The sequence below is a fragment of the Styela clava genome, chromosome 15 (assembly GCF_964204865.1).
Source record: "Styela clava chromosome 15, kaStyClav1.hap1.2, whole genome shotgun sequence".
Classification (NCBI taxonomy): Eukaryota; Metazoa; Chordata; class Ascidiacea; order Stolidobranchia; family Styelidae; genus Styela; species Styela clava.
In genome coordinates, this window is record NC_135264.1 from 13136116 (window position 1) to 13158542 (window position 22427).

The 22427-nt window shown below is 36.3% G+C and overlaps 3 protein-coding genes across 3 annotated transcripts in view; all 3 read left to right on the top strand.

Annotated features, from left to right (window-relative positions):
• Positions 1–4544: 4544 nt before the first annotated feature.
• Positions 4545–13457, top strand: LOC120333765 (uncharacterized). Its single transcript, XM_039401124.2, has 8 exons — positions 4545–4792; positions 4975–5167; positions 5944–6121; positions 6567–6651; positions 7261–7432; positions 8117–8360; positions 8560–8658; positions 8962–13457. The coding sequence occupies exons 1-8, from the start codon at positions 4691–4693 to the stop codon at positions 12908–12910; spliced, it is 5022 nt and encodes a 1673-aa protein (XP_039257058.2). The 5' UTR covers positions 4545–4690; the 3' UTR covers positions 12911–13457.
• Positions 13458–16409: 2952 nt separating this feature from the next.
• The window catches only part of LOC120334197 (cullin-4B-like), a 33463-nt gene continuing 27445 nt past the window's right edge, over positions 16410–22427 (top strand). The window contains exon 1 of the mRNA XM_078120379.1: positions 16410–16414. The gene's annotated coding sequence lies outside the window, so the exon portion shown is untranslated. The remainder of the gene's footprint in view (positions 16415–22427) is intronic.
• LOC120333764 (uncharacterized) lies at positions 17444–20108 on the top strand. The gene has a single exon (XM_039401123.2). It carries the CDS (start codon positions 17647–17649, stop codon positions 19243–19245), a length of 1599 nt encoding a protein of 532 aa, XP_039257057.2. The 5' UTR covers positions 17444–17646; the 3' UTR covers positions 19246–20108.

Here is a 22427-nt window from a genome sequence, read left to right on the forward strand (position 1 = left end):
AAACAACGATACATGTCGACTCTTTTATATTGCATTTCTAAATGAGGGAGTGAGTTGAAATAGCAGATGTGAGCTCCGTCGTGTAAAAATTCGCCCCGCGACATTTCGCAGTTCGAACGTGTTACCACATGCTGTCATCTTTAAAGTATTATTCGATACATATGTTTCAATAAAATCCTAATTCGAAAGTACATTACTAGACGTAGTGTATGCTTCATATCTTCAAAAATACATTTCAAACATCCACATTCTTTTTTTTATTAAACTGAGGTTATTTTAGGAATTCCGTCGAAAAAATCACATGGAATTTTAACGAAGATTATTAGTTAAACTTCCGCTCGTAACTGGATTTAAAAAAAATAAGCTTAAAGCGAAAGTTGGATCGCATTTATGTGAGACACTTCGTAAGCACGCGTAAACAAGGTTGAAAATAGTTTATATTTATAGTCAAAAAATGATCATGTTATGGGACTTCTAGCCGTTGTAAGGTTTTTTGTTTTTCTAAAAATTAAACATGCCCCTTACACATCAGTGGCTTTTTAGTGATAGAAATGGATCGACGGAGGAGACTTTTTTAGAGCCAACTCAATATTTATAACAAGAGTGATTTAAACAATCAAGAACCGTGAGGAAAGTTTTTGACATGACATGACAATAGACAATAATTTTATTTCATCGTGCAAGCAATCACAAACATTTCACACAAATTATTATAAATTAGAATACCAAAATTCAGGAAGTCACGAATGATCAGAACCGGTCATCACGAATCTGCAACACCAAGATTTAAAACGAATCAAAAGTGAAAGAACGGAATTCGTGTAAGCGCACAAGATTTATGTGAGTTTCGAAGCAACTTAATAGAACTAACTATACAACGAATAGGCATTGCGATATGGCATAGGCTACTGTAATACAGATATGTATATGTGCTATTTTTTGTAGATTATATATACACCAGAGGGGGTTTCAAAATCAGATGAAGTATAAAATTCAGATAATTGAAATAAAAAGTAATACCAAAAGAGGTTCATCAGAAAATCAAGTATATATATTTGAATTCCAGCTAAGTTTGCAGTCATTTTAAATATTGCCATAACATTATTTGTGTTTTAAACGTGATTTACCATTATTCAAGTGCAACGTCCAATAGAGTTAGCAAAATATTTAAAAAATCGGATCGCACAAAATGCCCTAAACCTAAACCATTCCTGCACGACTTTTAAAAAGTCATATTTAAAAAAATAAGCCGATTGAATGCAAAACGTAAAGGCCGAAAAGTGGACACGGATATCAAATAACTACGCCAATCTTCAGCTTTCAGCGAAAAGTATTGTTTGTTCCACGTATCAAAATATCGTGGAATCGAAGAAATGTACCTTATTGCATTGAGACATTTATATGGTCTTATGTGTCAAATTTACTCAGTCAGACACACTTTCACACTTTTGTTCTTGCTATGAAAAGAGAAGTTGAAATATGTGGCATTTAAAAAAAATTATACAAGTTTAGGAAGCATCCGGAGTTAGTCGATTAGGCGTCAAAATTGCTTACATATTCTTGTTTTTCCTTTCTATGTCATATGCTTGTTTCTCAATGTAGGATTTTCATATTTAACTCGGGGAAAAGGAAGCCGATAATGCACTTTGTCACACAGCGAACCACGGCCTCTCGCGGGTGTAGGAATAGGTGACCATTTATATGTTTTCGATGCATGAACCGATTAGCGATTACGTGAACCACCATACGACGGCGAGCAGTCCAGAAACCATTTCCATCTTATTCATTGGTCTGTTTCTATAAACATTGATAAAGGAAAATCACTGACATTATTTGCCGCATGCACATCGATACAGTTCAGTGGTTGGGCAGAGGAGCAAAACACTGCGTTCATATTGCTCGTACCCACTGCTTGGTTGCGAATGCATTGTTTACAAAATATAAAGATATGCGTTTTTGTTGATAGAGTATAGGACAGCTGAGAGAGATGGAGCAGTGGATCTGGGATTAAACGGCTGAGGTATGGACCGTGAGGAAAGGGACTAATTTGGATGAAACAGTGTGTTGAGTATGGAATAGTAAAAATGTAATCTATAGCTTTGAAAGACATTGAGGCAATCGGAAATGTGAGAAACGATTCAAGAATAGTTTCAAAAGGCATTTGAGTCAGTGGTCGGAGATATGCCGTAGAGCAAGTGTGCCCAACCTGCGGCCCGCCTGACTGTTTTGTGTAGCCCGCCCGATAAATTTTGTAAGCAGACTTTTCAATTTATTACTATGTTATAAATAGGCTTAAGTATATTTTGGGGTTTTGGTGTGATTATTCCCGCCATCTATCTACATGCCGGATGCCGATTCTCATTATTACGTATTATGTATCAAGTCTTGCGCCCTGGTAGACATCGACGTTCGTTTTTTTTCGCAGAACTGTGCGTTCTGTGCGACGATCTCGAAAGATGTTGTGTGATCATAGGCGACAAACGCTGAGCGCAGTTATAGGAATGAATTTGGAACCTAAATTTTCAAATTAGTTTCATTCTGATTGCTTTTTTCGTGTAGGTTTTGATCGTCTTTATCGCCAACGTAAAAATAGTCAACAATAATTTTTGCTGCTGTCTCCGGGACTCGTTTTTCTTTTATGTCTGTATTTTTGTTTATGCTATGTTTGCGTTAGATAAAATGCCGGAAAGATCGTCATTGCGTATCTGTCGAAAATTCTGATAAAATTGACTTAATGACAATTCTACATATTCAAATTAGTAGGCCATATACGGTATATTCGTCCAAAAGTTGTTGTAATGTTTTTTTCATTAAATACTTGTATTGAAGTTTCAAATTTAACGAAATGGGCCACTAAAACTTGATGTTCCCGCTACATTAGCGCACATTACGCTCATTGAGACAATATCATAGCCACTGAAAAAAAATAAATAATTAAACACCATGACTCAAATATAAGACTCAATTTTTACGTCTTTGTTTGTTAGTAACTCTGTGCAGATTATCGTGTGGTCGTCATTAATTCACAAGTGCGTTGTGTAATGATTGATTTTTGATTCAGCGGCCAGCGAGTGTCATGTCCACGTCTTGTGTTACAAGATATTCGAATATTAAACTGCTATTTCAATATTGGACTTCATATTCGAATATTTCGCCAGCACTAATGAGTAACCATGTAGTAAATAATTATTAACGTGATTGATTTTGTGTTAATAATCTTGCCTTTTATGTATTATATAAATTCTAACGAAACGTTTGCGGCCCGCAACGAAATCTCTTATGTGGAAGTGGCCCGCGAGATGAAAAAGGTTGGGCAGGCCTGCCGTAAAGGTTTGGTGGGTGCCGCAAAGGTATGAGGCCGATGTCAGCAAACAGTTTTGTGTCGGGGCCAAGATTATGTTCTCGACTAGTCATATAGAATTGGAATATAAATATTACTGCTTCCATTTATTTTTTAGTGTTGTTAAGAACCGGCCTAAGTCGGGTACGGGTTTGATTAGCATGTTTAATTTATTCCATTTGATAAAATCTTCGAATGCCAATGGTTCTTCAACAAATAAGCTCGAGTATATTAAAAGTTGCATTATATTTATACAAATGTAAATATAAGATGTAAATTGTTATAAAGTGGGGATAAAAATACCCATTGGTTCACTTTATTCGGGGAAATCAAAATAAACTTACCGTATACTGATTGCTATACTGATTTACGAATTTGTTCGAAGTTCCCCTACATTGTTATATTTGGATGGTGACCTTCGACCCCTAAATTATCGTCTACTTGTTTTTTCTCTGTTAACTTTTCTTGTCCACTTGCCGCGTTCTGCTTCCCGTTTACCGTTTTTCCGGTACTTCCTGACTATTTTGATATTCTAACAAACTTATACTAACTGGACCTATGAATGGCTTGTCAGAAGCGGTATAGATTATTCTAGAAACGAGTAATGTAGACTGTCTGTACTGTAATGATAGGCAAACATCAGAACAACTTCTGGTACCGGTGCCGATAATGAATGTTTCAGAGAATTCTGGGATTTGAACTGGAATAGGATTTACCGGTACTACAAGACTGTAGTATTTATACTGTCAGACTGTCATTCCTAATTTGGATCAGCAAATAACGGGATACTGTAATAGATACAGAAATAACGTAACTGCTGAACTGGGTACAGTACCGTACCGGTACGCCACGGTAACGACAGACATACATCAGAAAGATGTTTATCTACCTTTCAAATGTTGAATGAGGATAGAAATGCGCTTTAAAATATAGTCGACCACATTTCAGACTGTTAAAATAAGGGGGTCGATGGGTAGATGCAAATTCCAGTATCCTTTACACTTACCGTAGTGCAGTAGTGTACATTCAGACATTACAGCATCAGCACCCAAATCAAATATTTTTTAAACTGTCGCTAACTTTTGAACTTAGCTTCAGAACTTCTGAACTTTAAGCAGCAGGCAGCTTTTTTCATTTTTAAATCAACAGTATGATGAAATTCTATTGGATAAGTTTATCAAATTTTTATTTAATAATACGTTTTTTGTTCAATATTGCTCAGATTAGTTAAACTATACTTTATGCAAATTCATCTCAATATGTGATGCATTGAGATGAAAAAAACAAAACTGAAGATCCCTTTGAATCTTTAATATTACTATATTAAGTAAATAAGTAGGAGTTCTCACTATGGATAAGTATCGGTACCAGATACTTGGAGAAATAGGCAAAGGAAGCTTTGGGACAGTCTTCAAAGCAAAAAAAGTGAGAGCTAACTATGCAATTAAAAAGGTATGGTACTGGTGACTTGATTTTTTTATGTTTCATCTTCTTTAAATTCTAGATACGAGTGCATAGCCAATTTCTAATAGATGTACATTTTGATTCACTGTAGATTGGCATATTTCATGATTATTTAATAAATCTCCATAATACGTAAAATCAATACATAACAAATTAACTTTTCGCTTTAGGTTCGATGTGATGCACCGGAAAATGTTGAACTGGCTTTGCAAGAATTTTGGACACTATCTTGCTTGAGAGCGCACAGTAATATCATTAGATTTGAAGAATGTTATTTACAACATGATAAGAACATCCGTCCACTCAAACATGGTGATCCCACTTCACCTGCATATATGCACTTGGTTGAAATGGCAATAAAAGGTGAAGATTCTGCTCTCTTTCTAAGGCCGCTTCTAATTTTTCATATAGCGTTATTGGGTCACGATTATTCAAACAATATAGTTTTAAAGAAATTAATTGTATTAGCGAACCTATATTATTTTTATTGTTTTATTTATAAATTTTAACCTCTGCTTTTCAAATTATAAATAATCCCATATTCATGCTACATAATAAACTAAAAATGATTATTATCAAAAAAAAAAATTACGGTAATTCAAAGATATTTGATGTACCTAAGTTATTGTATACTGGATATAAGTTACTGGAATGATAAGTTATTGGTATAAGTTCATGTTTTCCAAGTAAGGAAGGCTTCTTTCCTGAGAGGAATTTTGTCGTTTCATCGGAGCTGCTTTGTATTTGCTATAGTATTACTTTATTTTAACTTTACTCGTATTTCAAACTGCTGAAATGGTATATCGGCAGTAGCGGGGCTTGTACATAATATTAGCTAAGGATCGTTTCAAGATTAAAAAAATAAAGTAGGTTTTTAAGTATAGTGAATGAGGAATAAAGAGTTCTGAAATAGACGAAAAAAGAAATTTAACAAAAAAGGTTGAGAACCACTGTTATAAGTATAAGTTACTGTTATGATTGTTAACTAATTTTGTTACCAGTTATAATATCAGCTGCAGTTGGTTAGTATGTTTCACTCTGATAGCTTTAAAATTAACTTTTACCTGACGTATTGTTTTCAAGTGAAACTTCATATTGAGTATCTTCAAATATTTACCTTTCCTTTGTTTGATTTACAGGGAAAAGAGGTTGGGGGCATTCTCAATATTATCTTTGGTTTGTCATGGAATATTGTGATTGTGGTGATATGAATGATTACCTGTTGGATCGTGAGCCGATTGCATATCTAAACACAATATTCATGTTGCAGTTGGCTGATGGTATTGCTTTTCTTCATAAGAGCAATGTTGTTCATAGGTGAGTGGAATAAAAAAGTTATATAATTGTTTTAATGATAGGTGTATCTAATTGATAAGCAATATTAAAACTGAAAGATGAAATTGCTAATATTGAATCGGCCTTCCCATTTCTTGAATCCTGGTTTATGTGTATAAGCCCAGTGATGTTGTGGTTTTAAGAAAGTCCATTGTATAGCCTCATCTTATTGTTTAGTCTGTCCAATCAGTAATCTATTTCGTCACCTTACTAGAATTCCAAGATTATGCATGCTTAATGCTAAGATGTTTGAAAGCTGCAATTTACCGTATTATTTGATAAGACATCCCTGCTATTACCTGTAACTTACTCATCGCCAAAATTGTTTGGCTTTTCTGTGTTAAACTGTAGTGAATAAGAGGCATTGTTTCGAATTGATTTTTTATGGTTAAAAAAAGTAAATCAACGAATATTTTTCTTTGTACAGGGATTTGAAGCCTGAAAACATATTAGTTCGGAAAGGCAAAGGGAGGGATCCAATATTGAAAATCGCTGATTTCGGCTTATCAAAAGTAAGGAAATTTTATTTCCTGTTTTTTTTGCAAAGTGGTATTGATAATCGTACATAAATTGTGTAAATATTTTGGCGCCGAATAATAGCACTAAAATGACTGCCCATCACACTCCATATGACTCGATCAGTCAATAGCTTTTTGCTGCTTTATTCGTTATAGGAGTTGAGAAATGTTCGAAGAATGTTGGTTGTAACTTTTCTATCAGTATGAGTAACATCACCACTACACTTGGCAAGGCAAACTCTTACCACAGACTACCTGAAACTTAGTTTCTTGCATTATTTTCATTGTACGCAACTTGATATATTCTTTGGTTTTCGGTTGGATTACACAACATTCGGTGCTCTCGTAGTATGTGTATAAGGTTAGGGTTAGGGCATAATTTTGTTCCGATTTTTCTTATTCAGTTCTATTACGGGTTCGGGGACTGTCTGTGTTAGCCATGTGAATATACCCCCTGCCTATAGGTTTCAGTCTCTTTATACAACTTGGTGTAAAGTAGGCGAACAAAATTAGTTACCTCCATATTGGTACACACCTTTCTGGAGCGCCCAACATTCATTACTTGTGATTTATTAATAACCGCCAAATTTTGCAAATTGTTAGGTATGCAATCATCCGATCAAAGATGATCCTGATAAAATTGTTGATGAAGATGAAGAAAATGACATTAATGTTGATACATGTTGGCTGTCATCTGCATGTGGATCGGATTTTTTTATGGCTCCCGAGGTTTTTGAAGGACGATATACCGCCAAAGCCGACGTGTTTGCATTAGGTAATATCAATTAGATGAATTTTTATATATAAAGTTCAGGGATTAGCCGAGTGCCTCCCATACTATTTGTACCTTAAATTAAGAGTGGTTAGTTTTGACATTGTCCTGTCAGGTTTAGGAAAATGTCATTATTAAACCACATCCATAGTAATGTTTTATATGCATTTTTCTTGCCTTGAAACAGAAACAAAAATCTAGGTTGCAATCCTAATGCAGGCTCAATAAGTGTTAAGAAAGTCATTAAATATTTATGAGAGTCTAATATAAGTTTCACATTATTTTACACATTCTTGGCTGACTAACTACACAATGGGGAATTTGTATCAGCAATATGCACACATATGAATTGTTTTCCTTTTTGTAAAACTGTATAATTTTCCATTATTCCTATGACATAATTTTGATATGTTGATTTTGATGCAACAATTGATACCAGAATTAAATTCTGTCAGTTTTCACTTCTACCATTGCTGACTGCAGTTTGCATGGAGTTCTATATTACATGAAACTGCACCCTGACAGATTATATAAGGACCATTTCGGCCATAGAATTTAGTAGGGCGTCATTTACTTTTTAAACTTATCCTGTTTGCAGTATTAACTGTAAATGACTTTCATACAGTGTGACAAATCTTTTTATTTATGGAGTAGCTTTTACTGAATGAAACAACTCATTTTATTCAGGAATCATTTTTTGGGCTGTCATGGACCGAATAACCTTCATCGATGCTGGCACAAAAAAGGTTTTGCTTGGTACTTATGTGCGAAGAGACAAAGAGGTTTTACCTGTTGGCGAAGCACTTCTCGATGATCCCAACCTGGATATGACTCAACTTCTCGTTGATACAGGAGTCGCAAGCTGTTCCGATCAAAGATCGAAAAGATCAGAGTCTCGAACTTGCGTTTCTGGGAATAAGAAGAAATTAAGGTACTGGGTTTTACGAACTTCAACTAAGGCGCACTCGACACTTCAAATCCTTTTTTTCTTCTCAGTGATGCCTAATAAACTGATTGGTGATGCGCCTAATGTATCGATTACATAGTACTTATTTTTATTGCCTACACTTAAAATCAGGACCGTTACTATTGTTTTATAAATCGCTGTTATTAATATTCTTGGATTTCAGGGATTTGATTGTTCAAATGGTGCACCCCAATCCAGAGTTTCGACCCAGCTCTCAAGAACTTCTTGGAAAACTTGGTTCTATTTTGCAAACTGGAAGCAGGTATTTGTGAGTTTTTTTTGTTCTCTCTCAATGGATAATAATTTCATTATAAGTTCAGTGATCCAGTGTGTCACGTATAAGATATTTTTTTTTTGAGTTTGTTACTCGCTTAATATAGCTAATTGTTACTATAAGGAATTGTTTTCATGCATAATTTTTATAAGCAGATTTATAAATAATACTATGTTTGCTGTAGCCATAATGTTTTTTACCTTCATATTACTATATATATAACTCAATTGCAGATTTTCAATTACCTATCAGATACAACTGGAAATTAAATGCTATTAATTTTCTTTTCAGGCCAAGCAAAATGAATCTGAATGTTAAGAAGCCTGTTGAGGTTAAACCCGAGCTCAATCGTGAAGTTGGAATCTCTGTGGAAGATAATTTACCTGATCAGAAGCAAGAGGAAAAAGTAGCTTTGGAAAAAAATCCTCCTGTAGAAGACCAGCCCAAAGTTGAAACCAAAAATGATGAAATCATGAAAAAGCAGAAATCAAAGAAAACTGCCCGACAAAAATCAGTGGCAGAAGTTCAAGATGAAAATATTGAAAATGGATCACAATGCGGTAGAAGATTACGACAACGGAAAAATTCCTGTGCAAACAACAAAAGTAATACTTCTGCTTTAAAACAAGAGGAAACTGAAAATTCAACTTCAAAGAAAATCTCAGATACTGTTACAAAAGCGAAACGAAAAGTACTCTCCGCCGTGAAAAAGTCCGAAAATAATTGTAAAGGAAGAAAAAAGCCGCCAGTGAAACAGAAGAGTATTGTCCAAGATGTTATTGAAAATTCAAAAGATGAAAATTCTGATAAAAGTTCTTCCGAAAGTGAAGACCTAAAAAGTTCAAAGGCTGAAAATCATATAATCACACGATCAGAGCTCAAAAGTGTCATTACACACACTTCAGACGCCATGAATAATAGTCTAGAGCAGGACGCAGTCCATAACGTGAGGAGGAAAAGCTCTGATAAAGAAGTCCAAATCAGCAACGGTACAAGTTCCGAGAATGAACTTGAAGCTAACGAAAATAAAACCAGGTTGAAATTACGTGATTATGTCAGTAGTCCGACAAAAATATCAAGCCATGATTTTCCTGATATCCATGGTGAACAAAATTCAGCTAGAAATGATTTGTCTTCGTCGACAGAAAACTTGGAATTTGACGAAGGATTAGGCATAGATGCAAATAGCAATGACAGTATAACTCCATCCGAAGTTCCAGAATTTGATTCTGGCTATAAATCGAAGAAAAAATCCCGTCGCGTCTCTCACCCTACTGAAGTAGAGACAACAAATTTTTCAGATTCCTCCAAAGTAGATTATGTAATTCATGCTTCTGAAGACAAAAAACAACAACTGTCCATCAATGACGATTCAACAGTCAAATCAGGAGAAATAATTGAAAATACGACTGACCAGCCAATTTCATCTGCTAATGACGAAGATTCATATGAAATCCTTGGAATGAGTCCTTTTCGCAGGCGACATATTGGTTTAAAGGCACAGATTTGCAAGTCTAAACACTCTGAGGACGATACAAAACAAAGTTATGATTATGCAGTACCTAGTGTTCCGGAATCACCAACAGAGAAAGCTATGGATCTAACAACAAACAGCGAACCTATTTTCGAAAATCCAAAACCGAAAATTGAAGTGCCAAGAACGCCCTGCGTTGTTGTACAAAGTCGAGTGGGATTCCGACATAATCCTTTTCACACTGCAGTTAAAAAACGATGGAAATATGTAGTTTTAGATGATGCACCTAATGAACCAATGCAGCAGCCCAAGGCAGCAGCAACACAAAACAAAAATCCATCGTGTTATCCTGACATGTCAACTCAAAATAGTAATACAATAGCAAAATCGAATGAGATCACAAGCAATAATAGTGTAATTCATGCAGTGCCGATTACTAATCAAGAATCAAAGATGATGCCTGGTCCATCGAATAAAGAAACAAACATAACTGTGAAAGATCTTATTAACCAGAAGATTTTACAACAAATGGAAATGCCTGTTCGTAATTCTCATCAGAATAGTATTGATTCAAATGATGCAGTGGATGAAAATAGACATCATAGAAGAAAAGGTCAAGGCTTTATTGATGAGTCCGCTATTCGTTCGTGTAAAAATATTTTAAATTCATCGGGACAATCTTTTTTCGATCAATTGCCGCCTGGTATTAATGCGGTCATGAAGAAAAGAGATGCTAGACTTTTTTCTCCTTATCTATTGCAATCACAACCTAATGAAATTACAGATAAACCTGATATGTATCGTAACAAAGAAACACATTTTGAACCCAAACATGGTTCTCTCTCGCTTCCAATTTCTCAAAATCTGTTAAAATCTGATCCATCGCTTGAGTCAACTCATGCTCTGCAGTATAAGAAGCAAAGGATGCCACCCTCCCAAAGGGAAATATTGATTGCCAAAGAAATTGAGACGAAGAGGAAACTACTTCGAAAAATTAAAAAAGAACATGAAATATCAGGCAATAGTAGTCAAGCGAGGCAAAATATTTCTAGTCAAGAATATCTTACAAGATCATTATTCAAAAACGACATGACCCGATCGACAAATGGTCAACAATATAAAACTTCAGCAAACTCAGTTGATTCACCCTTGAAATTAAGTGATGATAGCGTGAGGGCAAAATCTAATATTGCTTCGATACCGAAAAAACGTCATGTACATTCGATGCATGATAATGTTCAACGATACCCAACAAATACTGACAATCAAGGTAACTCTAAAGTGCATTTGCAGTCCAGATCTGATGCTTCTCAGCAACGTTTGCATCACAGGGATATCGTAGAAGAGCGGGCCTCATATAATGCTAATGTAATAAAGCCCAAGTCCAGTACATCAACAACACCAAGCATGTCACAGCAGAATACTTTTTTGCAACCGACTTTATCTCCACAGCAAGTTGATCACCAATTTTCAGGATTACAGCACTTAGCTAATTTCTGGATGAACAAAAGATCCACAGCTATTGAGACAATGCTAAGACAAACTTCTAGGTCTACAGACCCATCTCAGCTAGTGCAAACATCGAAGCACAAGACATCAAAATTGCAACATCCACAACAACAATATCCTGATTTCTTGCTTTCCAGTCACAGAGCTGCACAATCTAGAAATTCAGAATTTTCTCCTTTCAAACCTAAGGGAGATAATAGTACGTCGTTGACAATTCCAACAATTGACTTAACTAAGGATGATGATGAGTTATCAACTGAGCAGAAAAGTATTTCAAGAAGACGACCTGCTCCTTTCTTACCATCAGATTTACCTCCTGCAAGGAAGTCTAGGAAACTTGATCCTGGCTCAACTCAGTCCAGTGCCAGCAGAACTGTTTGGTCAGGTCATATGTCAAATGGAGATAATCTCCATAGAAAGCATGAAAGCTTGCAAAACCCTAATGTGAATGTGATTAACTCTTTAATGGCGAGGGGTCAATCTGGACAGTATGCTATTCCCAGTCAAATGCACCAGCAGTCGCATACTTACCATGGTTTTAAAACTAGAGATCACCTTTCACAAATGAGTGAATTTAGGAATTCTCTGGGGCATGATATGTCTCCTATAAGCAGTCATCAACATCGGATATTGACCACACCCCCCAGTTCCCATCATAATGTGTCTCCTAAATTTAGAGATTCACTGAGTGCAGATCGTTTACTATTAAGCAGCACGGGTTCACCTAGTTTGCATAGCCCATATCAACACACTTCATCATATCAAAGTTATCTCGAACACCAATCGTCAGCAATACTATCTCATCATCTGAATATTAGCACGAGTTCAGAAATGTATTGTAACTCATCTTCCCCTCTGCAAAGGAATCTTCCTACAATGCCTATTCTTACCTATTGCGGATCACCACCGGCCACCACCAGTAGAAGACTTTCAAATCAGCAGCAACATATGCCACATCTCATTCGCATGACACCACCTGAACACACATTGCGTCAATCTCATTCTGGAATGAGCAGTGAATTATACCGTCGCGAGCAAGCAATGCTTCAGTTCCAACAGCATCAAAATGCTGCTCTCATGTCACCACCAAAACTACAAAGAGCGATTACTTCACCGACGATAAGTCCCGAACAGTATTCTATGAACATGCCACACAGTGGAATTGCCTCAAATGTTTCAAGTTCAGAACAATGTGGGGTGTTACCAGGTTACCCCTATCAAACAAGGCTTCAAAAACCGACCCTAAAAATGCCTTGAAGTAATTTTGCTCTATTTTTCAATGAAAGCACGAATGAAGTTCATTTTCTCGCCTAACTCTAAACATGAAATCTTAGAAATTGGAAATGTCCTATATATCCGCTTAAGTTGAAACGGACACTGTGATTTTCGAACTAGACAATATAGTCAAATACCGTTGTAGGAAATTATTGTTATTTTGAATATGTTTCACTATTTGTTTTTGTAATATCGATCCTGGCATAGCCAATGTGATTTTGCAAGTGCTGATGCTGCTTGTTTTTTCATTGTTATTGGTGCTGCTGCTTTACTGCATATTCAGCCTTTTGTGACTTATAAAAAATCGTTTTACCGTGATTATTTATATTTTTCTTGTTTTCCTGTCGTCTTGACATTGTTCGTCATTTTGAAATGAAATATTCGGTGAATTTTTTCCTGATAAACAATTATATTATCTTGTCCCATAAATATGTCTTTTGGTTGGGCTGTACTAAGCATTAATTAAGAAAATGACCTGTCATGCGCAGCTTCGTATACTGGGGTAGGTGAATATTAATAAGCTGAGAAACGTCATATTCGGTAAGAAATTTGGTCTGTCTGACTTTGGTGGGAAAAAATTTTTGAGGGGAAAGATTTTTATAGTCAAACGAAGCTGCCATGCGATGTTTGTGCATCACTGTCAAAAACTGATTCAACGTGAACCCGGGATAAATATGTAAATACCACTGTGAAGTGACTCTCACGGTGACCTTTGTGTGCAACCAAGCGAAAAGTTCAAATATCATATCAGAATCGGAGGCGGGACTAAATTTCCATACGCAATTAGGAAGCGAATGAATATGAAAATACAAAAATAAAGTTATATACGTTATTTCTGTAAATTGGAACAATAAGTGCGTGCCAGAAAAATGTAAAGTGCGAATCATCAAACAACAGCTTATAAATATGAGTTTTAAACAAAAAAAATGCAGCACGAGTAATTACTTTAAAAGTAAATATCGTAAAACATACACTTTTCAAACATTACTCACATGTCTTTCCGCCCAAGAGGGGCGAGATTTTATTGATTGATATAAAAAAGATTCATACACTCTACTCTACACAATACAATTTAAGTCGATGGGTACAAAATTTTAAAATTATGAGCACAAATGAGAGATTTAACGCAACACTGCACAGGATTAGAAGAAGGCATGTGAGTCACTTCACAGTGGTTATGTAAATCCTATCCTCACTTCAAGACAGCGTTACGGTTGAGTTGACTCCGGTGTCCCCTCGAGGACGAATCATTGAGGGGACGAAAGCGCACTTCAGTGTATTCGAGGCATGGCCCAAGCGTGCATATTGATTTTAGGTATTCATTGGAATATAGCATCGGTGATGAATTAGTTTCAATTATTCGCAACATGAAATTATTTTTTTCAAACAATTTACGATTAAATCTTTTCGCGCTTCTGTCCAAGGGGCCCTCGCGGCACCAGCCATGGTTGTCCCAAAACGTATATATGGGTTGTCCTACCTTACATACGCCACTGTGTGGGTTGGCATTTTTGCACCATGACTGAGTATAAATTGTGTCAGCGGTTCCCAACGAATGCGCGATTTGCTATGTTTGCCCGAAAATTAACAGAATTGTGTTAAACGTAACGAATATAGGATTGACTATTTTACATATTGTATTTATAACAATGTGTATATGAATCAATAAATACATAACCTTTCCATGTCGTTTACTTTATGTTACGTAGTGTCAGCCTCTATTGTACGTAACAATAGAGGTAGACACTACTTGCCGCAATTTAGTTATCTGCAGTTTTTTTTTTCTAAACCGAGCTTAGCGAACATGAGTGTTTTCTTTAGTAGTTCTCTAGTTTTAGTACGAAAATCGAAATAAACTTAGCTTATACCATACCTATAAAACCAGGCAGCGATGAAAATAAGAGTTGACCCTTTTGCATTTATTCCTTATAACTTACATGTTTACAAACTTTAATAGGCCACAAAGTACATATTAACGATAACAAAATTGAGTTTTATTCAAATACAGCTTCAAAGATTTATTTTGTGTAAGTCCGCCGTGATTTTTTCCCGTGACGAGGCCTTATTTCTTATTAGATGAAAAGACCGCACGCTGATCGATCGTTCAGTAATCGATGTCTACCACCTAACCGACGCGCGCTTCGTTTATGTCTTCATATAGTGTTTCTAGTACATCGAGCAAGCGTTTTGTGCGGTACCTGTAGTGTCCTGCGTTGATTTTATTGCTACCAGTAGGCTACTGGTATCTTTTTGTTTTATAATTCTCGAAGTCATCAGAAGCGGAGATGTGACAAGTACAGTACTGTGGCTGATGTGTCAGTGTGTTGATGACCAAGCGGAATCATATATAATTGTTGACGTAATAAGTTACGACATTGTTTCAACAGATTGCCAAAATGGCATGGAGAGTGTGGGAATGGAACCATGCTCAGATCAGATGCCAGCAAACACTGAAAGGTACAAGTCTATTGTGATACCAATAAGAATTTGATTTAAGATTTAAATTAAGGCAGTCAAGGTTTCAGGTTTAGACTAAGCTATACTAGATTACTTTTATTTGTGCATATTCTGATATTGCTGTATTGGCTGAAAAATGCACAAATCTACAGAACCTGATGAAACTATACAAAATTTGTCATAATTCAGTATTTGTCATACAGTCATATCTGCTATTTGATGATTAGTAATCTATCAAAAGCTTGCCTTTTTATACATGTATAGACACAAACAGTTTGATTGGATTCATAATTTGACATGAATACTGGAATATGGTACTGAAAAATCAAAATAATGAGGGAAAGTCTCTTTACACTTCTTGTCTTTGTAACCACAGGACAGAACCACAAGATTCATCTGGACATAGACATTTGTTTATGCTGGTTGGCAATCATAACTATAAACATGAACTATACACTTATATCATGGAATAACTTAGGCTCAGTGCAGTGGAAGATTGACATAAAAAGCGTTGAAAGTATAGTGGAATGAAAGTAGTCTTGATTTAGTAGTTTATTTTAGTTTTTTCCGATCTCTGACTGTGTGATGAGTTGTTTTAAATTTGAAAACCAACATGAATTTTCGATGTATAATATTCTGTCTCATTTGATACAAGCTACCAGATTTTACCATTTTGTGTGCTAAAGACAAAAGAACAAAGAATCTCCATTGTACATTTATGACTCTAATAATAACTTGAAAATTTGATAATATTAGCCAACCAGATAATACTGTAACATTTGTTTGAATGAATGGTTACTACTGATGCTAAATTCGTGGAATATACGATGGTGATTGGAATTATATTGGATGGTGACAATTAATGTAATGTGATGAATATTGTTTCAACACAAAATAAAAAAAAGAATCTCATAATTTCTAGTAGTTTTGAACATTTTGCTTTGTATTTGAATATTTGACGTCACCTTCATCACACCACAGCTGTTTTCATAACTGTCAATGGAAAATATAGAGTTACATCAACTTGTTGAATGTAAAATATGCTAAAATGAACTGTGCAATGCAAAAAAATCCCACTTTTCAGCAAAGGGCTAAACTGCTTTTTATACTGTTATAAGAATTCTTGCCAGACATGCATGATGTTACTGCCAAAATGATCAGTCATAGTCAGGTTTATTTTTCCAGCAAAATGTTCAGGATATAAAAAACTGGACACACAGTTATACTGGGGAAAAGAAGCTGGGGGAACTAAAGCTGGTTATGAAGCAACTAAGGTTCTTCTAATATCTAACAGAATGCTGATTAGAAACTGACTGAAGTGATCAGCGCTCTCCCTTGCTTCCTGATGATTTTAAAAAAGTAAATTTTTCGGAGCCTGGAGATCCTAATCTATTAACCGTACTTCATGCCCAAGTTTAGAAATATTATCTCTTATAATTCTTTGCCGGAATTAACTTGTATATTGCAGAAGTTTTTCTCAAAGTATTTGAAAGCTAAGATTATTAGACGCAGAATTATACTTACCGGTATTTCTTATTGGTTATGTTTAGTAATAACCTGTTTTTTGCAAACCTGTCAAAACGGATGTATTGATGGTATTTTTCTGTAAGAAAAAAATAACGTCTTTTGACATGAAATAATCCTCAATTGTCTTTTCCACTGTAACTTATGTTTGGAATCAAGAATTATATTGACTGGATGGTTGAAAATAACTAGATATTTCATGTTGTGAGAAGAAGCTGTTGTACAGGTTATGGTAAAAAAGCTGTTGTTGTTTTGTCTCTGTTGATGGGAGTTGTACTGGGCAAATAACCATCCACAGATCTAGTTGTCGACGATGTATTACAGTACTGTTTTGTATATTTTGGGCCACCACAATTGTATTGTTTTGCTGTAGATTATGCCTTGGGCTGGTTCGTTACAAGAAAAAGTATGAAATTTGGTTCATTTTAAATAGGGATTTGATTCTGCGAGCAAGAAGTTCCACTTTGTGAAATTAGTTAACAATTTGTTATATGAGATGAAGCCTGAAATGTTCTCTTCGGTGAGTGAATGGGACTTTGGTAAAATCAAATAAGTCAAATTTGTACCATGATAGGTATTTTGTTAATTATCTAAAAACTGACCGAATTGCTACATCGTTGTACTTTCAATATGTAGTACAAGTTGTTATCATAGATTTATTTTTATTCAAACAACTACAGTTTGAAATAAGCTGACATAGATTCATACTAGTAGTAGTTACAGTGTATCCAAGGACCATGAGTCGGATTGGCAATCTCACTTCGAGAATATTTGTTGGGGGTATGGATCCAAGCGTCAGTGAAGTAGACTTGGAGAAAGCCTTCAAACTCTTTGGAGAAATTACCAATGTAATGGTGATGAGAGACAGAGAAAATGGTCGTTCACGAGGGTTTGCATTCATTTCATTTAAAGATGCTCAAGCATCGGATCAGGCGATAAGCAGAATGCATGGTGTAGAAATTAGAGGCCGATGTGTTTCTGTACGACATGCTGAGAAGGAAAAATTTGTTCGTGATGATAGACCAAAGCGAGGTGGTTTCAGGGGAGGGAGAATTTCAACTGGGAGTAGATCTGAAAATTTTCGTGATCAGCCTGCATATAGGGGGAATGGTCATCAGAGTGGCGCAGGTTATGGTATGTCACGTCCACCATCAGATATTGTCTATGTTGTAAGGGATGACAAAGAATCGGGATATTCACGTAGGTCGAGAAGTCCATTAGGAGGTCCTAGATACAGGCCGGAAAGCCCACCAAGGCGTATGGGTGAAAGACGTGGTTATTCTCCACCACTTTATCAATCAAGACCTTTGTCTCCACCCCAGAGACCTGGATCAAGCACACTTGGTGAATCTGAATATTTTAATAAACCCATAAGACGGGTAACACCATCACCACCAGATTACGGCTTTTCTAGGTTTAAAGAGAACCAAGAATTGTCTCCAGCCAGAGAACTGGGCGCATACATCCGGGCAAGAGATCACTCACCTTCATTTGCTCGCCAAAGCCACAAATTGAGCCCCGAACCTGTGCATAGAAGGCGATCACCAAGTCCCGCAGTAAATAGACCATACAGCGATAGAAACGTATCACAAAGAAGTCGTCAGCAATCTGATATCCAGAAATATAATGATGAAAGTTCTCTACGGTTTGATTCTAGAAATAATCAGACAAATCCTCCTGGATACAGAGATTCAGGTCAACAGGTGTCATCATCAGCCGAGCGATATAGAGATTCTAGCCGACATACTCTGTCTGCTGCAAGATATAACGATGATAATAAGCATCAGCAGCCATCGTCCGGACGATTCAGAGATCCGGATACTCGAGATGAATATAGATTTCAACCTAATAGGCGAGATAATACGGAGAGGTACTCCCCATCTCGCAGCAGAGATGCAGGTTCTTCATCTTTAGGGGATAGACAAATTGTATCAGCTGGTATGTCAAGAGGTGGTAGAGAAACAGGGCGCTCAACCATGGGGTATAGGGAAAGTACATCGCCACGTCAACACCCTAGAGATATGGAGACTGGATCAAGAGAATCTGAATCTTACAGACCACGAGGCTCAACTTCAGTCAGGGGTGGTTATAGAGGAGGTGGTTCAACATCAAGGGGCAATAATTATCGAGATCGTTCTCCTAGAAGAGATTCACGTAACATTAGACAGGAAGACAGAGATCGACAACAGCCACCTCGATATCGAAGTAATTATGAGGAAAAAAGAACATCCCCAATGTCTCGCAGGCCAACATCTAGCGATCGAGGTCCTCCAGGCAGGTCACCAAGAGGACGAAGCCCTCCAAGGAGAGGGTCACCTCCGCCAAGACGATATTAGTAACTTGAAGCATTTTGGAATTGTGCTGATGTAGGTTACTGGTTATTCGAGCAGTTTTTCATGTCTGGTTATGGAATCTTGTTGTCTTAGGCTATGTACAAATATACTGTTTTGTAACATAGTTTTCATATTAGATATTTCTGCAGTAAGGCCCATGTAGTTATGGTTATTCTGAAAATGCCATGGTTGTCTATATCTTATGTTAACTGAGATAAGGTGGCAGCGACTGATTCATTTTTTATCATTTGAAAGTAAGACTAATATCTCAGCGAAGTGATGTTTGCCGAAATCTGGGTGGAAGAGGATTTCAGTGACCAAAAATGATATCTTTTATTTTATGTAATTTTTTATGCTTGCTTTACTAACCGGTAATTCCAACTCAAGTCTAGACAAATTGGTTAAAAACTATGTCCTCAAACACCTGCTTAATTAACTCATGTTTTTTTGTACAGTACTTCAATATATACACTGATAAATGAATCTGGGATTATGTAACAAAATTTCTGTTCTATTATATTCTGGCTAAATTCACTTCATACTTGAAATGATGGAAAACGTAAGGTTGAACGCTTAACCTTTTTTGTAAACAAGTACATGCATCTTGAACTCATACATGGACTGGTAACCGAACGAGAGACCGTGGTTTGCAATATGATTAAGCCATCCTATCAACTTTTTCTCCCCCGGCATAAATATATATGTACATCCGATCCTATCCTCCAGTTTCTATGGCTTGATTTATCATATTCTTATCAATTGAAAAAACGTAACTGCACCAATTAGTGAACTGTTTTTCATTTAAGTTTCTCGTTATGTATCCGCTGTTTTATTAACTGAAAACTATTTTATCACTCGATTCGTAAGCTTGTTTGTGTGATATTCTTTTCAGTTGATTTGAAAGCTCAGTAATAACACAAAGAGATATGTTAAATTGGGAAACTTTTGGAGACTTCAGTTTCTCCAATGTCCAAGTCTCGTGAGAGTAATGGATTTACTCTAATATTTGCGAATATTGAGCTTCAGCCGTGCAATTGGATAGCGTAGATCAGGGTTTCCCAAGCTGGGGTCTGGGGATATGTGATGACTTCACGGAGGGTTCGCAATAATGTGAATGATCGATTTCAATCAAAAAACCATTGCATCTTTTTGGTTGTTCGTGGCGGACGAATATCCATTGCTGTCAGAAAAGGCAGTTAGAATTTTATTGCCTTTTGAAACGACCTGCATGTGTGTGAGGCAGCATTTTCAGCTCTTACCTACCATTACGATGACAAAATGTAGTTCGAGACGTGCGGACCTACAAGTTTGCTTGTCACGAATTGATTGATAAATTGTGCAGTGAAAAGCAACCTCACCCATCAGGTTAATGTTGTTTGTGTTGTAAATGAAACATTATCCTTCCTCGTTGGTGAGGCACAGGAATTGATACGGCATAGGATGGGGGTCCGTCAAAAATAAAATTCACAAACAGGGGTCCGCGACCCAAAAAGTTTGGGAAACCCTGGCGTAGATTATAATAACTTGGGTAGGAAATTACATTTGAAGAAGCAAGTTTTAAAAAATCATGTGAAGTAGGTATATAACACTAGTTGTCGTCAGCTGTAACAAAAAATTTGGAACCCCTATTTTCTTTAATAAGAAATGAAATTGTGTTATAAATGTAGAAAAAGTATTTGCTGCGTACTGAGACATTTGGTAGGGTTTGGTTCCTGTGATAAATTCCACGTAAAACGCTTGGTTTCTTCAGAATCTGGAGTGAGCAGTCTAATGCTACGTGATTGATTGTAGATCAGGGGTCGGGAACCCATGGCTCTTTTGGTGACGGCATATGGCTCCCAGAAAAATCTAATATTCTAAGACTAGGCTTACTATTGTTACGAGATTTCAAACTCTTTTATAGCCAAATTTGGCAGGAAATTCCCAATACGTTTGAGAACGCGCGCCCAGCACATGTCTATGTTATGTAAGATATTTACTAGACAGGCATTGTGACAAACAAGGGGATTCTGGAACATATATTGTGACATAACAAAGCGATATAGTTTTAAAAACACTACGGAGTAGCCTAAACCAGTGGTTCCCAAACTTTTTTGACCATCGCCCCCCTACAGTAGTTTATACAACTTCATCGCCCCCGGCACTACAAAAAAAATGTAAAGTCAGAAACGAATATATAACATGTTTTTTACCATATGATATGTCGGAAATGAAAGAATCCAGGGCTCTACCTCCTCAAGAATCGCCGTGTACTCTTGCCTTATAGCATTTATCTCCCTAAATTCACCCCATTTCACATTAAAATAATGAAAACAAAGTTGATTTTCCCAAACTTATAATAGTGATTTTCGTACATCTCATTCATTCCTACAGCCTGATGACCTGCATCAAGATACTTCGGTAAAATTCATCCCCGATTCCTCATCCTATCACGGTCTCCAGTCCATAAAATTAATCAGTCATTTGTTTTTGGATTCATGGACTCGGATGTTGAAGAAGCCGTGACCGACTATCGGCTACGGCCCATGGGTCGGCTGATTTCATGTCGCTCGCGGGACAAAATTTAGGGTTGCTAGTCTTTTGCGGGTCGCGCATATTTTTTGAAAGTTAAAAACGGAACAACGCGCGAAAGCTGCGACAATTCGTGAACTCAACTCAGTCGTCTTATTGAAAAATTATTACAGTGACTTTTAATGTGACATTGTCTTGTTGCTGCATCGCGCGTGATAGCTTTACGACGCCAAGGAACTTTTCCTAAATGGGCATCACTAATCCCAGTTCTTTGCTTGTTCTTTGTAATGTTCATTTTCGAAAATATTTGTTCCCACAAATATGTACTTGCAAACATCGAAGTAAATATTTTTGCATGGTTTGTGAAATTTTGATAAAGGTTTTCTTTAAGAAGATACATTCTTACAAAAATTAAGCAGTGATGAATCTCTCGAATAGAATATGAATTTTATTTTCTTATCGCATTGCAACATATTCGAATATTTACTGCGCTATTGAACCCCTGCCCACAGCATCAACTTTTCTTCGTGTTCCAATTTGTCTAATTATAATTAAATTGTAGGCTCGTTAAACGATTTGCTGGTCAATAGAATTTTTAGGATATAATAAAATTTAGTCTAAACGTGTCTCACGATAAATTCGGTAACGTAAAAAATGTAGTTTACTCCTCGAGC